General features: G+C 42.4%; 1 protein-coding gene across 2 annotated transcripts in view; it reads right to left on the reverse strand.

The window, feature by feature from the left end:
• Positions 1 to 19415, reverse strand: part of NALF1 (NALCN channel auxiliary factor 1) — a 581296-nt gene that overhangs the window by 27182 nt on the left and 534699 nt on the right. For both annotated transcript variants that reach the window (XM_082601935.1, XM_082601936.1), the window contains exon 2: positions 5651 to 5822. In XM_082601935.1, coding sequence (XP_082458061.1) covers positions 5651 to 5822 — 172 coding nt within the window. The remainder of the gene's footprint in view (positions 1 to 5650; positions 5823 to 19415) is intronic.

Below are 19415 nucleotides of genomic sequence, written 5' to 3' on the forward strand. Positions count from 1 at the left end.
GCTTGGGAGGGTACGGTCAGTTTTATCAGCACACCTGGAGGTAGATGAGTTTATCACCAGTCCTTCCTGGCTCGCCAGCGAGGGTCATCCAGGGGGACCTGGAGCGAGATGCCAGCCTCCACTAACACAGACAAGGATGGACTCTGCATTGTCTGGAGCTGGGGTGCTTTGCCCTCATTTTGGACCAAGGGGTGCCCATCTGACTCAGATTCTGCCTGGACCAAGGGGCGTCCACCTGACTCAGACTCTGCCCTCAACATCCAGGAGGGCTGCGTGTGCTGGAGACCCAGACCCATCAGCCACTTGTAGAGATGAGGAAATGGAAACCCAGTGGGTACGACGTTCCAAAATTCATAGCTATGGGCAGAATCCACCAACCTAATTTCTACTCTGGGGCTCTTTCCCTGCATTAGTCCCCTCGCTCAAGGCAAACTTGAACTGTTGGGGAAGCACATGGAGGTGGACGTCAGGGAAGATGACTTTAAGTATGAGGACCTGAACTCAGGTCTAACTCTATGAATTTAATAAGCCTCCAAAAGTGCAGTGTTTTAATGGAAAACGATGTCCCAAACACATGAAGTTACTCCATGCTACTTAATTTTTTAAAAATAACTTATTTTCATATTTATTATTTATTCTGATCATACTATCTTCCTTCACATTTCTCTTTTGGTCTAAATTTATATATATACATATATATTTATATAAAGATTTTGGATCTACATATTTTGTAGATTTATATATATATTATATATATATAAAGACTTTGTATGACATCACATGGTGCTATAACTAGCTGGTATTTCATTATTTCTTTTTCAGAAAAAAAAGACCCTTGAGTTTTAGAAAATAATCAAACATATTCACACACTGGAGAAGGTACGGGGATTAAAGATATCATAGACGTCCAAATTAAAATTTATAGAGAGCAGGTTTTTCTACTGAAATACTAATTTGGTGAGAAAATCTTTTACATAATCTTTCTAAAAATCTTCATCAACTCCCCAGATGTGTGAGATACAATTTAGGGAATGTTTTTTCACAGTTGTCAACTCTCTCCTGTGAATGACATGCAACATTAGAAAATGCCTTTCGGACTCGATCAATATGCATATCCAAGTATTTTCCCCCATCTTTTTCTCTCAAAGGATTATTATAATGACTTCCTTGCCTGCGGGAAATAAACCGCTTTAGGTCCCCTGCAGAGGCAGAGCCTAGCCACCAGGGGGCGCCCGTCCTCCATCACTTCCTAATCAGACCTGTCACCCTAACGAGCAACAACAGCCCGCCGTGTTTTCCCAGGAGGCGGAAATATAACCTCATGCTTGTCACAGCTAAAAAATGAAATGCAGAATTTACACAGAATTCTCAAAATGTTTTATCTCCATTGTCAGTAACCCCCAGCAGATCTACTTTTACTTTATTTTTTCTTTCAATAATTCACCTATGAAAAATACAGCAGCAAATCAGGTAGGGTCTGTCTTATCCATCAATCAAGTGGCAATTTTCCTAATGCATGTTACCATAGCACCCGCAGCCTGAGATGCTCTGCTACTTCTGTGTTGTTAGTGTTGGCTCACCATTCCAGGTAAGCAATCCAGGATTTCTCTAGGGGATTCCAGAAGAATGCGAGGGAGTGTGCAGGGGGGAAACCCGCGTAATTATCACCATGATGGGTTGACAGCACAGAACCCACAAAGGACTCCACCCCCTCACTCTGAAGACGAAGAAACAGTTCCTAAAATAGCAGAGTATTGTGTGAACCCAGCTTGAGAACAGAAGCCACCTTGAAAAGTTTTAACTCAATAAAGCCTGACATCCAATGATGGGCTTCACCCTGACAGCACCTTGGAATTTCTCCCTAATTAATTTCTCAAATGCCCCTTCAGCAACGCCTCAGTTTTATCCTCTAACAGAAAAACCAAGAGAGATCTCAGGCAAAGTGTCTTTCCTTCATCACCTAAAACAGAAGCAGAACTTAACAATAGGAGGAGGCTCTTCTCTCTAGTTTTGTGGTTAGAACATCTGTCCTTCACCTTCAGCAACAGCCTCAGTCAAAGACATTGTACAGCCACGGACATGCATTCTCAGATATTTCATTTTTTAAAAATAAGCTACCGGCTTGCTAAGGATCATAGCAGCAGATGACCAAAATATAGACATGTAAAACACTCCCATGTAGGACATGGGTAAGTAATATAAGCCTCATAAAGAAATGATGCAATAAGGTTGCATCTAATAACTTACCAAAATTTTAAGTAACTCCTGATTATTTAAAGGAATTTTGTCTGTTCTGAACCCTCTAACTGGTTCCCTGATCCCAAGGACTGAGATGTACTTTTTTGGATGGATGACAGGAATTCTAAGCATCAATATATATCTAATAAAAGCCTAGATGACAGGAAGAACTGGAGTCCTGTAATCCCAGTCTCTAAAAGATTGGATGATGCAGAGGACGCTAGGAAAAAAAGCCACAATCACACCACTGGTTTGTCACCATGGAGAAGCACCTTGAACAAAATTGACCCTCACTTGGACAGCATCTGTCAGCGAGCCTTTTGCAGTCATGTGCTCACTGAGTACTTTTTTGAGATTGATTTTTAGAGGGAATCTCTTTCCTTCTGGAAGCTTCTGAATTGGATATATTTCCATTGGTAGGGAGACCATTATTAAAGGAATTTGAAGGAAACTCCATCTATTCCTTCAACTCTTGATGATAAGTGATTATATTTTTCAGCATATAGAATGGCAATAAAAACATTTATTAATTTTTTTAAAAAGAGGAATTACTGGAGGCAAGATAAAGACCAACCTACTTAGTGAATTCCTTTTAGTGAAATTGGGTTTAGTGATTGTCATTTACTCATTTCACTGAGGGGGGCGTCCAGCAGATGTGCTGTTCTGTGTGAGCTGAAACGTGGCAGTGAGCCCGCTTCCCAGTGGGCCTCAGGTCATGTGCAGCCAACTGAGGAACTAGGAAAAATACTCCCATTTCTCGACTAGACTTAGTCTCATTCTGAGTACAGAAGACGCTTCATTCAAAATGCGTAAAAGGTGCGTGAGATGACTCAATATTTACTCCAAGTATACCTGAAAGGTGAGTTCTTTGGATCTTCATGTCTATCTGTAAGAGGTGAACCTTCAAAGATTGTGTGACAATGTTTGGGAACAAATGTTTTATATGTAAAAGTCTTACTAGTTTCCCTACAAATGTGAGGCCACTGGGCTCCTGGGCAGGGTTTCACCAGTGGCCCCGGGAGCTCACTTCTTCCCAGAAGGAGATGTTCTGGGGGCCCTGGTGACTGGGGCCCTCATCAGTAGTGATGTGGCAGCAAGCGATTCCCACCTGCAGAAATCTCTCCTGTTCAAGTCCAGCAGCAAAACTCAAGGGACCTCTGTGACCCGCGGTGGATAAAGGATGGCTGCTAATGATCAAGACACAGAATTCTTCCAGGAAGCCTGGGTCACAGCTTAGAAAAGAGGATCAATCTGAAAATTAGTACCATTTTTTTGTCAAAAATTTTCACAGCACTCAGGGACCAAATGCCTTCATAATTTATTCTGCACATTTTTGAGAAGTAAGAAAAAGAACATAGGCCCAGCTGACAGTGGGGAAAGAAGAGTCAGATTCCCAAATATTCAGTGATGAGATTCTCCCAGAAAGCTTCTAATTTTGGTGGCATTTTTCCCTAGATCCGACAAATGACAAATCTCTCTTTTCCTGTTTGTTTTCCTTAATGATGTAGATGAAAAAATCTGACTTTGAAAGACTCAAAGACAATTAAAAATATAAGATAGACTTTCTGCACATGTGCAAAAAGAGATTAATTTCCATGTTTAGCTTTCTGATGGCCTTGAACGTGTATAGGGAAGGCGATGAACATTCAAACCTGTATTTCAGATTCAAACATACAGATAAGGGACCAGGAAGCAGGAGGAGATAAAGACAGATGCCTCTCCCTTCATCTGAGGTTCTTTTCTGCTCTGAGAATCTAGTGAAGCTGTTGACCTTCTCTAGGAAAAAAGCTACATGCATGAGAATGAACAAGAATACAACCTTTACATAAAATTCCAGAAGTTTCTCAGAAGTCCTAAAATCACGGACGCCTCATTGGCCCTTAAGTCAAGAGATGAAGACCTTATCTTGATGACCATTTATTGAAGTTTTGTGTGGAAGACAAATAAATGAATAGCCTGTGACTGGTGAATTTTGGCTCAGATTCAAAGGAAGAAGGTGTTAATATCTTCCTTCCTTCCTTCCTTCCTTCCTTTTTTCTCTCTCTTCTCTCTCTCTCTCTCTCTGTCTTCCCAGTAGAGAGGAACCATATGAAAAATGATCTCAGCATCAAATCAGTGGAATAACAAAAATAATTGGTAAATCACTTTACATTCCACAAATCGCTTCCTTATGTACAATGGCTATTGCCTATGGGTGACGTATCTCGTGCAGCTTATCTATCTGTATTCCTCACCGCAGACATGCCTGAGGGGGAATGCTATCACTAATGTACTAATGAGAAGATGGTGGCTCGGAGAGAATGCATTAATAGAAATAGGAGGAAAACCCCTGTCTCTTAACCTTCATCCTGATACTCTTCCCATAAGTTTGGGCAGCATAAAAGTCATCCAGTGTGTAGGCAGGCTTTTAGGGGAGAGCTTTGCTTCACAGTCTCTTGATAGCACATCACTTAGAACAGTATAGGTTATGGATAGGCATGGAAATAAGTGTTCTAGAAAGAATTTGATAAATTCTCATGTTGAGCATCTCAATATGTCACTCTGCTTAGAAGGGTCTCACAAAGTTTATTATAAGAAGAGGGGTTTTCATGTTTCCTCGTACATATGATGGTGTCTTATCCTGAAAACTTGAAAACAAAACATGCTACAACTCAAGCCATCCAGTTACAAGGACAAGTAGCACATTTTTACTGAGAGAGTGTGGAGCAACAACTCTGAGGATCACATTTCTGCAGCAAAGTGGATTGTTCTCACTTGTCTACTCAGCATTTATTTTTAAAAAGCAATCTACTCTTATCCTTTGCATCTTATTCTATGTCTAAATTGTGTAACACTTATAAATACCCAGAAATTGAATGCTGCTATTGGTATTTTGCCCAGTCTGAGTCATTTGGTGAAAGAGGTAAACAATTTAACCGGACTCTAATACACATACACACACACGAGTAACTTAAATGGGCATTTCTTTATACTCTCGATACTTATTTAAGATAAAGTAACATAACACTTCTCAGAAAATAGATTTGGGACCTAAACTTGTTACCAATCTGAAGAAGAAACATAATTTTACCGCCTTATCACGTCATCTGTTCTTAGGTTAATACAAAGATAAGGCAGGTAGAACCCAACCGACTCTAAGGCAAATTTAAGCAAATCCAAAGATTGCTGACATTTTTCCATTTTATCCTTTTACAAACTTAATGATGGTGGTCATAGGTAGACGACACATCACGTGGCATCTCCAAATCAGTTTCGGGGTCCTTTCAGGGTTTCCGTGAAGGAAATCATGCAATAATCCCAGCCAAATCTTGAGGGTTACACAGGTGGAAGGAAACCCCCAGCCAAACAAACACCACATAAGAAGCAGATCCACCACGAGAGGCTGGGTGCCAACGCCTGCCCTGCACTGTACCTGTACAGATGAAACTGGAGAGTCCCCCGTAGACGACTTCATCATTGTCGGGCAATATGAACGGACACCTCGTCTGAACCTCCAAACAGTATTGCTTGCAAGGAATTGTCTTTCTGCAGTTCAGCTGTGCGACTTCAAAATACTGGGAACACAGCCAGGCTTTGTAGACAATCTGAAAAAAGAGAAGAATCAAAAATAGGGCGGGATGACAACAGTTCTGACTAATAAAGGACATGCTGTACTGTGAGAAGCATGCTAGGGTTTCAAGCGGATCATAAGAAAACTCACACTTGGAGAAAGCGTATTCACACAAGGCCAGCAGCAAGTGATGTCTTGGCAACAGAGCAAAACATTTTTGGATTGAGCCCTTAAGAGAATGCAAAAGGTAATGTGGCATTTGAGGGGATGTAACTCATGTGCAAAACAGTGGAGTTAAGCAGGGCCTGAAGTTTTTAAAATCCAATGATATACAAGAAAGGAGATAACTGGATCCACCGTGGTTATTTATTACAGGGTGCGAAGTGAGCCCTGCAGACACCGGCTATTCCCCTTAAGGGCACTAGATGGCGCTAAGTCCCCTACAAAGATGCCCCCGCGGGCTGTGCAGAGGCGGCTGGTTAGAGCTTGAACTCCAGGGCACAGAACAAGCAGGGGCGGGCATTTAAATTGATGACTCACATCAAATGCATTAAATATCTCATCGTCCGAAAGCCGGGAAACACCCAACCTAAATCAGACACTTTATGTCGTGGTGTGGTGAGGAGAACGAGGAAGGAAACCACATCAGAACCGCAACTTGGACCTTTAGATACTGTGATCCGCATCAATATTCGATAAGTATTTGCTTAATTTTTTTTTTTTTTTTTTTTTTTTTTTTTTTTTTCCGTACGCGGGCCTCTCACTGTTGTGGCCTCTCCCGTTGCGGAGCACAGGCTCCGGATGCGCAGGCTCAGCGGCCATGGCTCACGGGCCCAGCCGCTCCGCGGCATATGGGATCCTCCCAGACCGGGGCACGAACCCGTATCCCCTGCATCGGCAGGCGGACTCTCAACCACTGCGCCACCAGGGAGGCCCGTATTTGCTTAATTTAATAAAATGTGAAAGGACTATGACTTCACCTAGCTCTTTGTTTTTGGTAGGTAGTTAGGAAAGTAGATATTGAAAAAATGCCTTTTTCTAATATAAGGGAACAAGTTGAAACTAGGCCCAAATAAAACAATGGCAAAGTATCCACCATACAGATGGCTGTGACTCAGGTATTTCCCAGACCCTTGGCTCTGATGTCTTCTGTTTACCTGTTTCTAAGGTTAATACTAGCCTGGTAAGATTCTGTCGCCTATGTTCTCCCTGGAAAAGTGGACGGTGTACCGTTAAAGGTACACTAAGAGATCATAAATACCTGACAATAATAGCAAGAGTAATAGCGAGTATTTATCAATTTCACACTCTGTTCTAAGCAAGTTACATACATTTTTCCCCATGTAATTCTTAGCACACGCATAGTAGGTAACTATTGGTCACACTTTGCACACGGATAATAATTAGCAATGGAAGTAAGTGGACAATCTAGAATCCAAGCAGAATCTAGATAACTCTTGCCAATATACTGTGAGGAGGATGCTTGTTTCAGGAAAGGGAGAGAAATAAACAGCTCTGAGATACTTTCCAATGGCGCCCTTTTATTTTTGAGGGAGGGGGTTTGAGAAAGTTAGATGTTCTGTTGTGGCACAAAACCAAAGAAACAAGATGATTAACTTTTAAAAGCCCTAAAGGATTTTCAGAGAAAAGCACATGATGACAAATGAATACACTTGTCTTCTTTCATAAGAGCTCCGTAGTATAAGGAAGACCAGAAATCTTTTTTATAATGGCTTAGCCTTGTCCTATGGAGAGACATACTAAGTCATTGCTTTTCTAGGTGTCACTGAATAATATAAACGATTATCTGATGCTAAACAATAATTTTGGGAAGGAACAAAAATAGGTTTAAGGTCTCTGATGCCAAATGACGGGTTCAACTACGTTTACCCCCATCTCTCCTGGGGGGCTTGTACTTTCCTCTCTCTGTGGAAGTTACGTCTGCCGGGTACCTACGCTCGTGACTGACGTCTCACCCCAGCCCTTCTCTGCTCCTGCCCCTTGGAAATCACTGCTGACGGTACAACACATTGCTTGACAGCTGCCCATCCTACAGTCAATAGAAAATACTCTCAAGCCACCGTCTAGAAAAGGAACAGACTAGACTATTAAAATGGCCTAAAAAAGAATGACATTTTTACTTAATAGCTGGGTAGCAATTTTCTCTTTTTCTCCCAGAGCTTTTTCTCATTTCTTATGTTTCCCCCTGAAACCCTTGAGATGGGTTTGGGAAATATTTTACAAATAAAGAACCTGAGTTAGAGAGAGATTATAGTAGCAAATGGACAGAATTCAGGCCGGCACTTCCTTCACTGGGCCCTGGGGTAGCTGGACCTCTTCTGAGAGGAAGCGGAAAGTGATGACAACCTGACAAAAGGTGGGTCTCTGGAGTCCTCGAGGGGAGGGGTGGCAGTTCAGAGTGGAAAGGTCCTAGGGATCCTCTAGCTAAGCCTCACATTTTAAAGTGAGAACTGGGGCCTAGGAAGATCACAGCTGATGGCAACCTCAAACCCCTGCCTTCTTGGATGTTGTTTTAATAACACAGCACATTCTTGGGAAGGCATCAACAGATTCATTCTAACGTACCTTTTTTTCTTTTTTACAAGTCACTTCACCCCAGATCTGCACTTTCCAAACCTCCCCTTGAAATTCTGCGCAGTGGCTGTAATAATCACACCCCATCCCCGGGCTGATTTCTGGGTCTTCTCTGCACCAACATCACTTTACAAATCCCCTCGGTTTTGCGGGCCTAACTGAAGGTGTGAGGACAGGAGGGGAGATCCCAGGGAGCTGTGGTCTACTGAACTCATTTCCAGATTCCCGATGAAGACTAGTTTTTTTTATTTTTAAAGATAATTCTCAGTTTTCAGGAAAGTTCTGGTTGTAATGGCACAAGCATGGTTGAGAGGAAAATCCCAGGAGACAGACTGAGCGAGGGGTCTCTATTCCCTGATGACGGGAAGTGATGTTAAGCTACGGGACTCTAGGATGGGGATGCTTTATGTGGCTAGAAATATTGTTCATTACGGGTTATACCCAGTGCCCTGAATAATCATGTTTTTCAGGCTCCTCCTTAAAAGTGACGTCATCATGCACCAGTGTGACGTCAGCACGCACCGGGTCTCATGACCATGGCTCACCTCCCATAGAGCCTTTCACAAAATGCCCCAGATTCGTATTTTTCCCATAGGGGCTTGGATTCTCATTTCTTTTAAGTATACTTGCCGCCCTCCCCCAAAATCTATATTCACGTTTTAGAGCAAGGGAACCAATTTATATTGCAAATATATGTTAGCTGGCTGAAAAAATATGTTGGTTATAATTTTTTATTATTAAGAAAAATGTCAGGTATGGACCATGGTCGTCATCTTCAAATTAGAAGCTCGTTTTCCCTTTTCCCCCAAGAATTACTAAGGGCTTACTCTTCTTACATGTATACCACGTGTTGATGCGTTTTCTGAGGCCCTTCCCTGGCAGCTCTAACGCGTGAGTGGCGTGTGTCTGGAGCGTGCGGGGCTGAAATCACTGGTTACGTAAGCAGCAGTCTGCGGTGGCGACCGCCTCGGGCTAGTGCACTTTGATGCACAAGGCATGTTGTTACAGTTGTGAGTGGGGCAGGAGGTCGAAAGAAATGTTCATATGCGTATACCTGAGCGTCTTTCCTTAGCTCTGTGTCAGTGTCCGGTTAAAGCACACGTGGCACCCAGAAAATGGAAATACTGCCATATTTTAAGAGGGAAGCAAGAAAACAATCCCTGCTTGAGGATGCGCCAGGTCATCTGAGGAAGAATATTCAGAGATGGACAGTGTAAGGAGACAGGCTCCTTGATCCGCCAAAGACTTACAATGTCAACACACCTTGTCCTGTGGGGCTGCATCTTGGCTCCATTTCCTGTGTCGAATGCAAATGCCTTCCTGTTTTCTCTTGGTGACCCACTTCGTGGGTCCTGTTAGAACACTTGGTCTAATCCCCCGAACTTCAGAACGGCCCTTGCTTCCTGGCACCGCCCTATGTTTTTAGGTCCACCCAATCCATTCTCACCACCACCCTAGGCTCAGTCCCTTCAGGAGAGGTAATCCGTCTGAAAAAGGCAGGGCCAGCCCGGCTCCACCTGCTTGTCGCGTGCGATACCTGGAGGCCCACAGACATGTGATGGCAATGATGACAAAAAGCAAATCAACTCTTGAAGGTTTCCTGAACAGAGGATGCTACCTTCCAATGATGATCTCGGAAACGAAGGAAACCAGGGAAGAATTTGTCAGTGTGTCTCCTGCACTGTCCGGGGCACACAGGAAGCCAGCTTCTTCTTTCCCCTCTTCCTCATTAACACAGTAAGTCCCCACACACAAATGAGTTGCATCCCGAGAGCGCGTTCGTTAAGTCCAATTTGTTCATAAGTCCAATGAAGTTAGCTTAGGTACCCAACTAACACAATCGGCCATATAGTACTGTGTTGTAATAGGTTTATAATAATTTTCACACAAGTAATACATAAAAAACTAACAAAAAATAAAGAAAACGTTTTAAATCTTACAGTACAGTACCTCAAAAAGTACAGTAGTACCAGCTACATCACCACTGCTTTTAGGCTTGCTTCCGGACATCCCGGGCTTGAAATAAAGATACTGTACTACTGTATTCTATACTGTACTGTGCTAAAGTACGCAAAAGCACAACCCCTTGTAGAGGATGCAGACACGTGACAATGTATGACACGTGAACTAACTTATGTGATTGGACGTGCGAATACACGTTCCCATCAAGTCTGCAACTTGAAGGCTTGTGCGTGGGGGACTTACTGTATACCTCCTGCATTGTCTGAGTTAATGACATCCTTGTTTCATCTTCTTTCTCCTCCTCATCTCACTATGGTTTTGTGTCAGCCTGAACTACCGCACAGAAACTTGTTCTCTCTAAGCCACCTGGTCTCTGTGGTGATAAACCCAGCTGCTAAAATCAGCTATTTTCTTATTTGACTTCTTGGCAGCAATGAGCGCTGCTGATGAAACTCTTTCTTGAAACGCTGGCCCCCGTGATTACGAGAATCCATTTATCCTGGGCTTCCTCCTATTCTGCCAGCCACTACTTCATTGGTTGTTTTGTTGTGATTGTTGTTTCTTTCCTCTGCCACTCCCCAAAATGTTGGTGTCACTCAGGCTTCTGTTCTAAACTTTCTTCTGCACAGTCTTTCGTGGCAATCATCCACTCTGATGATTCAACTTGGTCTTTAAAACAGTGATGCCTAAATCGTTATTTCCAGGGCACCCCTCTTTCTCTCTCTCTCTCACCTGATCTGTCTATAAACTGTGTCCTACATGCTTCTGTTTCCACGCTCTTTAGCATCTCAGCCTCTGCAAGTCCAGAGTGGAATTCAGCATCTTCTCTTCGGGAGAAGCAAGATGAGAGAAATCTGGGAGTCACCCCCAATGTCCCCTTCTGCTCTCTCCCCAGCCACTTTATCCCCAGGTCCTACGAGCCTACGTCCTAAATATCAAGGCTCCAAATATCTTGATTTCTGTTGACACTATTATCCCAGCCATTCCCATCACTCACCTAGACGACGCGTCCACAGATGGGTCTCTGTGCCTTCAGTCCTGATCTCCTCCTCCATGCTGGTCTGTACCGGGCAGTTAGGGTAACCTTTGTGGGACTGATTTGATTCTGTCACCACTTCACTTTACATCATCCAGGGCCTCTCCACAGCACTCAGGGAAAAGTTCAAACTCCTTAAAGGACACTGAGCTTTGTGACCTCACCCTGCTGAGCGCTCCAGCCTCTGACCCTCCACCCCCATCCTCAGTCTGTGCGCTGTGGCTGTGGAAGGTGACATGCAGCATTCCTAAACGGGCCTCGTCCTCAGCAGCCCCGCACCCCTGCTTCCGCTTCGCCTCGCTCACACAGCCCTCAGCCTGAGGGGTTCCTACCCGTCCTGTGTGACCTCATCTGTAAACCACCTGCCCCTGATCTGTAAACCCACCCCTGAAAGCCTCTGGAATGTTCGCTTCCTATGGACTCACACTGAAGGCGACACTCTTTGCTTGTCTGCTTCCCTTTCTAGGCTCCTGTAAAGGGGCCTTGTGCACTTTTGTATTCCTGGTGCTCTGGGTGTACCTGGGAGAAATGGACTGTCCATAGAACTGTCCTTGGAAATTCGCACCATGGGCTTCAGGTGCACAGCTATGTCGGGTGATTTGGTTCATGTGAGCGAGTCCACCTGGCTCTGAGATCCTGCACAGAGCAGACTCCAACCATGAACCCTGACGTGCTTCCAAGACATTAAATCCTATGGACTCCTTTTGAGGTATCAGCAAACTCCCTTATCGGAGGACAAATAAATCCTATAGAAAGAAACTTTTAAAAGCGCACTTCATGATTGAACCTCTTTCCAAGCAGACACTGTGCTTTAGGTACTGAGACACAACATGGACTAGGGTTCCAAGCAGAGAAGCATTTCCACACAAAGAGAAGGTTCAATGGGTGGGACTCAGAGGAGGCCCACAGAGCTGCCAAGGGTGGAATTTGCTCTGGCCTTGTCGTCGGAAATGGACAAGCTGCTTTGGCTGGGATCATGGCAAAAAGTTTCTGGAGGACAGATTACACTACCGCATCCCTTTCCAAAACAGTTCTATTGTACTTCCAAAAATGAATATTCCTAGTGATAGAAATAGGTGAATTAAAAGCTCATGTTAGGGAACAAGCTGTCAGGAAGTGTGCGCGTGGGGCTCGGGGAAGAAGGAGGGTCGGCAAGGGCCCGATGGGGAGTGGTGGAGGCCAGCAGCAGAGGCAGCGTGAGGCCAGGAATTATTTCGCAAAACATCTGATCATGGAGTTGCTGAATATCTCACCAGTGCCCTCCTCTTTTTCCAGCTGGAAAAACCAAGAGAGTATTTAATATCTATATTGGAACAGCTGAGAATTGCCAAAATATGAGGCATGACTTTCCCTTCCGTTATGGATAACTGTAACACTCAGCTGTGTTTGAGGTGATGGGCTTCTTGAATGAGAGCACCATATCATTTACACAGTACAAAGAAGCCCTCAAAACCCTGGGTCTGTGCACCACAGATAAAGCTTTAAAGATGATGGGCATGGAATAACTTTGGAAAAATTCAGGTGTGAAGTGAACAAGAGGACTCAGGAAATATGGTCAGCATTTTAATAACACTGTAAGTCCAAGATAATAAATGATTCTATTAAAAAAAAAGAAAGGAAGGAAGTTCTTTCATGGAAACCACTTCTGTGTGTCGACGATGGGTGGACATAATGTTTTCTCAACAGCCTTTTCTAGAATTGGGAAAGACAGGGATAAATGACAGTTTCCTTGTAGACTATCAGCCAAACAATACCTTGGAAACGCAGCAGTATTATATATCACACGGTCCTCTAGATACACTATGTATTTAACGTGGTCTGTGTTAACTATCATCAAAGTGCTCATGATCCTATTAGAGTTGATAGTTTTAAAAAGGCAGTGAGGAAGCACTTCGATATAAATTCAGTTTGGGGCTCCATATGTTAAGCAAGTTGAGAAGGTTGAAAGGGGTTTAAAAAGTAGGAAATCAACCTTCTGAAGGAAGAAATGGAAGTGAGTCTGTAGATAAACCTGAGACTAGTCTTAAGCATGTATTCATCAAGGAAACGGGAGAGTCAATATGGTAGAGTCCCCTGATTTTGGAGGACTCACATGGGAATTCATGGAGCAGTTGATTAATAAATGAATGAGTGTTATAATCCACACTCTAGAGTATGTTTAGAAAATACCAATGTATTCAGCAGAACAACAATAAGTAATCAGTACATTCACTAAAAAGTGCAGCTGTATTCACTTTTTTCATACAAGTCAATAGAATGGGACTTGCCTATAACTGCCTCTCACTTAATAGAAATATCCAATAAAAGTCTAAAGAAAGTTAAGGAATAACTTTCTCATAGAACCCAAAGTAAAATATGGAAAACTTGCAGTAATAAAGGAAAATTAGTTATCTAACAATCTGATAATTTTACACAGTCTTATAATTTATAGAACTAGAGTATAACATGCTCTGGGTATATATCTAAATTTTCTACCTCTTTGCAATACAGTCAAGACATTTCTGTATGAATCATACATGATGACACCCCACTTTACAATATCAGAGGCATAAGAGTTGTCAATTAAAACAATAATAATATCTTCGCTCAAAGCAGGTGTTGCCGCCCCCTGGTTGAGTGGACTCTTTGCGTTCTTTATTTTTCTCCCAGATGTGAAGGAGTGCTTCTGATTCTGTCATCACCAAGTCCAAGCTCAACAGCTATCATTATGGTTTCTGCTTTATCCTGATGCATCCTGTTCTTGGGGAGCAGGGACAGGAGAGATGACAGCTCCTTATGGAGACTATGTGCAAACCAGCGCCTTGGGGATGCAGCAGTGTGGTGTGTCATGTGGCCATTGAAACATGCTATTTATTTACACCTGGTCCTTAGATAAACGGGATCACAGCCAGAAAAGTGCCAGTGAGCCTCTTAGAGTTTATAGCTTTAAAATGTGACAGAGTGAACACTTCAAAATTCTCATTAGAACAGAGCTGCAGCCAGTTATCATATTGCAGGAAGAGCTAACTGATTTCTACCAACCTTGGCTTCAAAGGTATCGTTCAATCCATCCAAAGCTATTTACTGAGAGCCGACTATTGGCCTGACAGTGGAGGGCAGGTTAAAAATGTCATTATGAGACATTTTCCCTGGCCCCCAAAATAGTCCTGTCAAATTAAAGGAGACAAGGCAAGACGTGGTAGGCAGTGTGTTACCATCAGGGTGCTTTGGTTTGGAGAAAGCAGAGGTCAGTGATGACTGAGGGTGGCTGGCGGTTCTGAAGAAGAGAAGGGGACGGTCAAGACAGGGAGTGACGTGGCATGTCAGAGAGGGGACTGGAGTGGGGGTCAGTGTGCCTGTGATACAGGACAGGGAAGAAGGAAGGGAAAAGGACAGCAGGAAGACAGCAAGGAGGGGGGCAGATAAGAACTATTTACTACATAGGCAGACCTAGGAGATACTGTGGGTTCGGTTCCAGACCACCCCCATATGTGAGTATTGTAATAAAATGAGCCACGTGAAATGTTTGGTTTCCCAGTGCATATGAAGTTATGTTTATATTATACTGTAGTCTACTAAGTGTGCAGTACCATTATGTCTAAAAAAATAATGTACATACCCTAATTTAAAAATATTTTATTACTAAAAAGTGTTAACCCTTATCTGATTCTTCAGCCTTTTCTGCTGCAGGGTCTTGCCTCCGTGCTGGTGGCTGCTGGCTGATCAGGGCAGCGTTGCTGAAGGCTGGAATGGCTGTGGTAGTTTCTTAAAAGAAGACAACGTTGAGGTCTGCCTATCCTTTGATTCTTCCTTTCACGAGCGGTTTCTCTGTAGGATGCAATGCTGTTTGATAGCCTTTCACCCACAGTAGAATTGCTTTCGAAACTGGAGTCAATCCTCTCAAACCCTGCCACCACTCTCAACTAAGTTGATGCACTATTTTAAATCTTCCATTGTCATTTCAACAGTCTTCAGAGCGTCTTTACCAGGAGTTGTTTCTAGATCATGAAACTACTTTCTTTGCTCATCCATAGGAAGCAACTCCTCATTCTCTCAAGTTTGATCATGAGATGGCTGCAGTGCAGTCCCATCTTCAGGCTCCACTTCTAATCCTAGTTCTCTTGCTATCTCCACCACATGTGCACTTACTTCCTCCACGGAAGTCTTGAACCCCTCAAAGTCATCCATGATGGTTGGAATCAACTTCTTCCAAATTCCTTTTGATGTTGATATTTTGACCTCTTCCTGTGAATCACGACATGTTCTTAATGGCATCTCTGGTGGTGAATATTTTCCAGAAGGTTTTCAATTGACTTTGCCCAGATCGATCAGAGGAATCACTATCTATGGAAGCTACAGCCTTACAAAATGAATTTCTTAAAAAATAAGACTTGAAAGTTGAAGTTGCTCCTTGACCCATGGGCAGCAGAACAGATGTTGTGTTAGCAGGCGTGAAAGCAACGTGAATCCCATTGTCCATCTCCATCAGAGCTCTTGGGTGACCAGGTGCCTTATAAATGAGTAGTACTATTTTGAAAGGAATATTTATTTTCTGAGCATTAGGTCTCAAGAGTGGGTTTAAAGTAGTCAGTAAACCATGTTGTCAACAGATGCACTGTCATCTAGGCTTTTTGTTCCATTAATAGAGCCCAGGCAGAGTAGTTTAGCATAATTCTTAAGGACCCTGGGATTTTTAAAATGATAAATGAGCATTGGCTTCAGTTCAAAGTCATCAGCTGCATAAACCCCTAACAAGAGAGTCAGCTTGTCCTTTGAACCTTTGAAGCCAGGCATTGACTTCTCCTCTCTAGTTATGAAAGTCTTGGTCACATCTTCTTCCAGTATAAGGCTGTTTTGTTTACACTGAAAATCTGTCATTTAGTGTAACCACCTTTATTAATTCTCTTAGCAAGATCTTCTGCAAATACTTACTGCAGCTTCTACATCAGCATTTGCTGCTTCACCTTGAACTTTTATGTTATGGTGATGGCTTCTTTCCTTAAACATCATGAACCAACAACCTCTGCTAGCTTCCAAGTTTTCTTCCACAGCTTCCTCTCCTCTCTCAGCTTTCACATAACTGAAAAAAGATGAGGCCTTGCTCTGGATCAGGCTTTGGCTTGAGGGAACGTTGTGGCTGGTTGGATCTTCTATCCAGACCACTCAGACTTTCTCCATATCAGCACTAAGGCTGTTTCACATTCTTATCATTTGTGTGTTTGCTGGAGTAGACTGTTAATTTCCTACAAGAGCTTCTCCTTTACATTCACAAGTTGGCTGTTGTGCACAAAAGGACTAGGTTTCAGCCCATCTCAGCTTTCAACATGCCTTCCTCACTAAGCTTAATCATTTCCAGCTTTTGATTTAAAGTGAGAGATGCGTGACTCTTCCTTTCACTTGAACACTTAGAGGCCATTCTAGGGTTATTAATTAGCTTAATTTCCATAGTGTTTTGTCTCGGGGAATAGGGAGGCCTGAGGAGAGGGAGAGAGATGGGAAATGGCCAGTGGAGAAGTCGGAACACACACAACATTTTTCAGTTAATTTGGCCATCTTATATGGACACGGTTTGTGGGTCCCCGAAAAAATTATGATAAAAACAGCGAAGATCACTGATCCCAGATCACCATAACAAATATAATAGTAATGACAAATTATTAGAATTACCAAAATGTGACATAGAGACATGAAGTGAGCAAGTGCTTTTGGAAAAGTGGTGCCAATAGCCTTGATGGACGCAGGGCTGCCACAAAGGTTCAATTTGTAAAAAAACACATTAAAATGAAGTGCAGTAAAACTGGGGTATGCCTGTACTCAGCTCTTCACCTAGGTATCAGTGCACTGTCTACATGAGGTGAGTGTGAGTATTCCAGTTTTACTAAGGTGAAAATTAAGATTCAGAGAATTCCAGCAATTTGGCCAAAGTCCCACAGCAGAATAAATACAGTAAAGCCAGGCTGAGATTTCAGGTCATTTTACCCAGCACTTCTACCCAGAGCAAAATGTGTTTCATTGTACCCCACAGACTTCAGGTGTAAACAAATACTAACTTCTGATAGTTTATGTGGATGGTTCCTGGGTCTTCTGGGGATAAGCTTTGGAGATCTGAACATTTTCAACACTGTGTACTTCGCTTCATCTCAAGAAGAGAGTTCAGCAACTGCTGTTTTAGTCTAGAGTGAAAGATTTTAAATACAGCAAAGGATCACAGTGTTTGTGATCTTATTAACACATGCTCAAAACTCCAAGCACTGGTGACATGAGTAATACTACCGTTAATGAGAAAAGAGCCAGAATTATGTCTGAAAACTATTGCCTGTCACTTGAACTAACAGCTACCACCAATCAGAAAGCTACTTCTCCTAGTCCTGGTCCTAAAGCCTCACTGCTCTCTCTTTCTCTTTTATCATGTGAACATTTATTCAACTATTAAATTATACAGAACTGACACCAAATTGTTTATCTTTGAAACTGTACTTGCTATGCATTTTTCACTCTGTCCTTTTACAATTTTAGCATATTTCCCTTCCATAAATATTTATTTATAAAGGGTTCTGACACACACACGGACATACACGCGCACATAGACACACACATTCACACACGCACATAGACACATTCACACACACAGACACACACAGACATACCTATAGAGACACACAGACACACAGACATACATACAGAGACAGAGACATACACACAGACACACACAGACACACACAGAGACATACACACAGACACACACAGACACACATACACAGACATACACACAAACACACACAGAGACATACACAAAGACACGCACATACATACAGGGACACACAGACACACACACAGACATACTGAGATATACACAGACACACACACATTTTCTCTACAGTTGGCCAGATCCCATTATCATATCAAGGAAAAAATACCTTCTGCCTTTCCTCTTACAGTGGACTTGGAACAGAGCTATTTCTTTTAAGTTCAAAATAAAAACACCTGACTACTTCCCACAGCCATGAACACTCCTTACGTTTCTCTCTGCGTAGAATTACAACTCCAAGGGCCTTTACAGCATTCAGTTCCCTTCCTAAAAGTTGTTTTCTTGAGGGTCAGTGAGTGGGGAGGGATGATTTACCACAGGGAGAGCCCAAGTTTAAACACAAACCAAGGCCAGAATAACAGACTAGAGAGGACACACTGGGTAAGAGAGATCAGAAAGCAATGCTATTTGTGTGACATCAAATCAAGAAATCAGAAAATGCTGGCAAAATTATAGCTTGATTTTACTCCTTAGAATTTAGGATGCTTTTCCATTGTTTAAAATCAGTTTCAGCCAGAAAATATCTGTCTTCTGTTACAAGATCAAAACAAGGTTAATTGCATATTTATTGGAATTTGTAAACATTTAGATGGAAATTGCTTCCTTCCAGTGAAAATTTCGCCAATAACCTGTTTCTTTCACATAGTACACATGTGAGAAGTCATTCATTCACTGTGGAATAAAGTGAGAGGTAACAAAACATAAGAGCCTGATACTTGAATTTCAAAGACCTACAGTCTGAAAAATGTTAACATCAGTTTCCTGACTTCTCATCATTGCTATCAATCTGAAGGAATAGAATGATGATTATAACAAATAGGTGATTTCAGGTCTTACAAGTGCAACATCTTAAGAAAAGCAAAGATGATAATGACTGATACTTACACAGCACTTACTATGTGCCAGAAACTGTTGATAAAAGTATTACATGTAGTAGCTCCTTTCATTTTCGCAAGAAACCTCTGAAGTAAATAGTAATATTTCTCCTTTTTTTTTTACAGATGTGAAAAAAATGAGGCCGAGAGACTTTAAATCCTTGACTGAAGTGAACAAGCTAAGCCAAGGGGCCAGAATTTAAATACAGGCTGGATATTTTCTGGCTTGTTTCAGATCCCACGCACCCAGCCATTCAGCTATGGGATCTGCATGATGACTGCTAGATATTTTACATTCACCAAAGCACATGGCTCATGTGTCACTGTACATGTTGTATGTAGACATTCTTGTATTACATCATTTCAGGAGAT

This window comes from Mesoplodon mirus (assembly GCF_964341445.2).
Source record: "Mesoplodon mirus genome assembly, chromosome: 17".
Lineage (NCBI taxonomy): Eukaryota > Metazoa > Chordata > Mammalia > Artiodactyla > Ziphiidae > Mesoplodon > Mesoplodon mirus.